The sequence below is a fragment of the Gastrolobium bilobum genome, unplaced genomic scaffold (assembly GCF_033153095.1).
Source record: "Gastrolobium bilobum isolate Gb01-03AN ecotype WA unplaced genomic scaffold, APGP_CSIRO_Gbil_v1 utg113611, whole genome shotgun sequence".
Lineage (NCBI taxonomy): Eukaryota > Viridiplantae > Streptophyta > Magnoliopsida > Fabales > Fabaceae > Gastrolobium > Gastrolobium bilobum.
In genome coordinates, this window is record NW_026899182.1 from 67777 (window position 1) to 72348 (window position 4572).

General features: G+C 32.7%; 1 protein-coding gene across 1 annotated transcript; it reads right to left on the reverse strand.

The window, feature by feature from the left end:
• Nucleotides 1–1468: 1468 nt before the first annotated feature.
• LOC133288009 (AT-hook motif nuclear-localized protein 17-like) lies at nucleotides 1469–2338 on the reverse strand. The gene is made up of 2 exons (XM_061485702.1): nucleotides 1866–2338; nucleotides 1469–1796 (listed from the first exon to the last, which is right to left on the reverse strand). The coding sequence occupies exons 1-2, from the start codon at nucleotides 2336–2338 to the stop codon at nucleotides 1469–1471; spliced, it is 801 nt and encodes a 266-aa protein (XP_061341686.1).
• Between the last annotated feature and the right edge of the window lie 2234 nt (nucleotides 2339–4572).

Below are 4572 nucleotides of genomic sequence, written 5' to 3' on the forward strand. Positions count from 1 at the left end.
CTGGAGAACATAGTTATAACATTAAAGTTACTTTTTTTTTTCTCTCCTCAGTTACTTTTCGAAACTTGTTTGCTGACATGGGAAGAGAGAAAAAAGCAACTTTAATGTTATAACTATGTTCTTCGGGAAAACATAGTTATAAATGGTAGTTGTAAATAATTTTATCTAAAGTGACTATAGAAATATTTTTTCCATATATATATAGGATTTTATTAGTGTTATGTTACATGATTTAAGTGTTGTTTCCAACACACATACAAAAATGGAGAGAGAAAGTAGAATGATAAAAGAGAAAGAAAAACATGTGAACTCCACTTCTTTAATGTGTGTGTAAGAAAGTGATGTTATATCATGTTACATGATAAACATAAAACCCATGTATATAACTCAAACAAATATATTGTAGTACTCAGGTTATAACCTCCCTCAGTTGCATCAAAAGAATTTATTCAATGCATGATCACTTTATAACCGAAATGGTGCAAAGGTCTATATTTTCTTGATAAAAAATAAGAAATAATATGATATGAAATAAATTATATAATATAAAAAATAGTAACCTAAATTGGTTAACAAATAACTACAAACACGCACAACAAAAAAATATTATTATTCAAACAAGTGTATTGTAATATTCTGATTATAGCCTACCTCGGAATGCATCAATGCCAACGTAAGATTTTATTCAATGCATGGCTACTTTATAACCGAAGTTATGCAAGGATGTGTTTGAAAAAAAGGACTAAAAAATTAAAAATATAATTTCCATCGACCTAATTCAATGAAAGGTAAAAGTAACTGTAATTGGGCATGGATAGAGTAATGTAGTCCACACATGAATCTATTGTGTTCCTTCATAGCATCATGGACTTGGAACTTGGCTTCTTTCTCTCTATTTTGTCTCCATGCTCAGCATTGGAGATAGTAAATTGGGTCCTTCCCGAGGAAACAGAAGAAGCAGATCCTCTAAGATTGTATGCATGAAAAATTCCAGAACCGCACAACTCTGTCACATTGGCATTAGCAGCATCAAAGCAAAACTCAGTTGTACCTTCAACAAGGAGAGAGACAGAGAGATAGAAAGAGACATGCCCCTTGAAAAACAACTAATAAATTTTCAAATAAAAAAAATAAAGAACAATTATTAATGTACCCACATTGAATATATTTATAACTCATAATCTTTCTTACTCTGAAAGGCATGAAAATAAAAAAGAGAAAAGAAAAAAAGGAGAAGATAATAAGTTATATTAAAATAGTCATACTTACATATAACTTTTCAACAAACTTAAAAAAAGACCAGCAAAGATAGACAAGACTATTATTTCAGCTCTGTGATACACTGTAATAACTGACTAATTAACAGTTCCCCCTACACAATTTTAGTAAAGTAAGGACCAGAGCCATTTAAAAAAAAAAAGATTAATTAAAAAAGATGACCCATTTGTAGAGAGATATTTCTTTGTCTTCAGTAATTAGCAGGGCGACTGGAGGGGTGACCATGGCCCCCCCATTGCATTTGCATCGCGTTGACATCACCAGGGGAATTCATTGGGTTGGGACTTGCAACATGGAAACCAGAAATGCCATCATTCCCTCCTTGTTCATTAGGGTTGTTATCACCATCTCCACCATCATTGACACCACCAAGCTTGTGAAACTCAGGGTTCTTGAACACAGAAGCCACCAAAGTAACAGCAGAGTGAGCCAAAACCTTCCCAGCAATGATTCCACCGAAGATCTGACCCTGATTTCCATTGAGGTAAATACCAAAGGAAGAACAATGTGGCCAAGAGGGGAGAGGGATTGATGAAGATGAAGAAGATGATGAAGCAGCAGCAAGAAGAGGAAGAGGTGGTTGTTGTTGTGGTGGAGGAGCATTTATATAAGTGCCAGTGAGAGCCATCAAGGTGAAGGGTCCATGGAGAGTGAAAGCAGGGGAATGTGAAAGAGGGTGACAAAGGGTAACATTGGAAACTGAACCTGAAGCACTTAGGATCGTTATTCCCACGTGGCGGCGGTGGGCGAACTGGACCAACGTCTCCACCACGTCGGCGCCGGCGGGGATCTCGATGATCATCGCTTTCATTGCTTGCTCGTTGTCTTGGGTTATCACGAGCGGTGGCTTTGGCTTGTTCTTTGAACCGGGTGGCCTGCCTCGGGGTTTCTTTGACGGCGGTGTTATGACATTCGCGAGGTGGTACCCGACGGGGATAGGCGGATTCCGGTGAGAGGAGGAACCGCCGCTTGCTCCTATTGGGGTGATTGTGTGGGGTATGTCGTGGTCTGAGGAGTCGTCGTCGGAGGAGAGTGACATTGTGATGCCATGTTCCGCCATGGGGAGGGATGGAAGAGAGGGAGAGTGACACAGTGAAAAGTGTGTGAGAAAAGTTGTTTTCTTTGTTGGTAATTTATAGTGGTAAGAGAGAGAAAGAGATAAGAGTGAAGTAAGGAGAATCAGAGAAGAAAGAAGGTTCAAGACTGAAAGAAAAGAGATTGTGGGGCCTCGTTGAAGTGGGGTCACTTCATATACTAGAAAACAAAAGATTTTTAAAGTTATAGTTTTTTATTGTTTACCAATTTAAGGTTGTTCTTAGACTCTTCTTAAAATAATATTTGAAGTTCTTATTTTATTTCTTTTTGTTTTTTTATGAGTAAATTTAATCATTAAAAATATGAAAACTAATATCATGTAATATAAAAATAGGTCTTAATGTTTCTATAGTGAATACAGATAAATTATTTATATTCACTTTCAAAATAATGTCGTTTTGTGTTGAAAGATTAAAAAGTTATAATAATAAAGACTATTATAACCTTAGAATAAATCATAATTATAAAAATACTTTGACTTTTATCACAAAACGATGTTATTTTGAGCTCAATGCATATAACGTATCTGCATTCACTGCAGAAAAAGCAAACCTATAAAAATATGTGTATGCACCTATGTTGAAAAATTAAATGTGAAATTTTGTGGCTTGATTCTACTCAATTTGAATTCTTAGATTAGTCTCATAAGTGACTAAATGTGAAATCATTTATACAAAATTATGTGTGAAACTAACAACACATGCTTATATAAGAACATAATTTTAAAAAAATATGAATAATTGTAATAGAAAACGGTCCAATTTTTTTTTATGGATTCGATGATGATCCGTCAAAAATATTCTTTTACGAAGTTAATGATAATTTGCCAAAGTTTCTCTTTTCCAGAATTGATGATGATCCGACAAGGCTGACCTAATAAAAGCAACTATATATCAATAATACAATTGAGTAAGGAGTAACGATTTTGTTCGTTAAGTATGAGATTTTATCGAGAATGATTGAAAGATTCTCTTTAATATAATCAATGATAATTCGACAAAGAGCAAGACTATTAAAAGTATTTAATCAAATAAAGTATTTATTAAGTCAATTTCGAAAAAATGGTCATGTTATACATTATTTGTAAATATATTTATTTGTGTTAGTTAAGAAATGTACAAAATAAATAATAAACATGATAATAATCAATTTAAAAAGAGAATATATTACTTATAAAATGCTTATGTTCACTAATGTTATCTTGTTAAATTAGTATGTTATTGATGTTAATTAGCATATGTTCTCTAATGTAATTTTTTGATTTATAAATATTTATTGTTAGTTAGCTTTCCTCGTATTCTTTGATCGTAAATTGTCATAATTATTTAGTTAGTAACCATTGTTAAATATTTTGATGACCTTTGACTTTCCCATGATTATGACTTTTGATATACTTTGTAACCATTACGCTAATGGTGTATTGAAATATAATTACTCCCTGATTGATGTATAAAGTCCTATATAAGGACATGACTCTTATAGGAATGTGTATGAATGAGAATCAGTATTCTACCCGACTTTTGTGTCTCTTATCTCTTGCTTTCTCTTCTCATTTTCTCTTAATGAATTATCCATTTAGTTATATGCCCAAATGATTGTAGCTTGAAGTTCAAACAATAATTAATTTGCATACAAATATTATTATGCGACTGAAAGACATAATGTGAATATAATGACTAATAAATTTAAAGTACATAAACAATTTTGTATTTTGAGGAAATGAAATAAAATCTCAAAGTGATACTCCTGAAGAGATCAAACAAGTAATGTTTGTGCATATGTCACATTTGTGCATGTCATTATGATTATGAACTTGAAATTCACTCGGTCATATGCTTCTAAAGCATGCTCCCTTTTGAACTTGTACGTGGATGTGAATATGATGTTTCCCATCTGCTCATTTTTGGTTTGATTATATATGTCCTTATATCATTTGAAGGTTTGACATTTAAATGAGTTTTTTAGACTTAATACAAAATCAAGTGCTTGGTGGAGCCTGATAAGTCCATGAAATAATACTTACAATGTATGGTTTTTAATATGAAAATGTAAAAAAAAGAATACACTTTGTGTTAATAGATACCCCAAATTGCATTAAGATGAATGATTCTGATTTAAGTGCTAATGGGTTTTTATTTGCATTCTTCAGGCCCACTTGTGATACAGCCCAAGGAAAGAAAGAAAAGTAAAGGAAAGAGA

What these genes read in the sequence shown, in the direction of transcription:
- LOC133288009 (XM_061485702.1), bottom strand. Translation starts at nt 2,338, where the DNA reads ATGGCGGAACATGGCATCACAATGTCACTCTCCTCCGACGACGACTCC. An exon ending in ATAAATGCTCCTCCACCACA is followed by an intron (nt 1,797 to 1,865) that starts ACAACAACCACC and finishes AATCCCTCTCCC; the next exon opens with CTCTTGGCCACATTGTTCTT.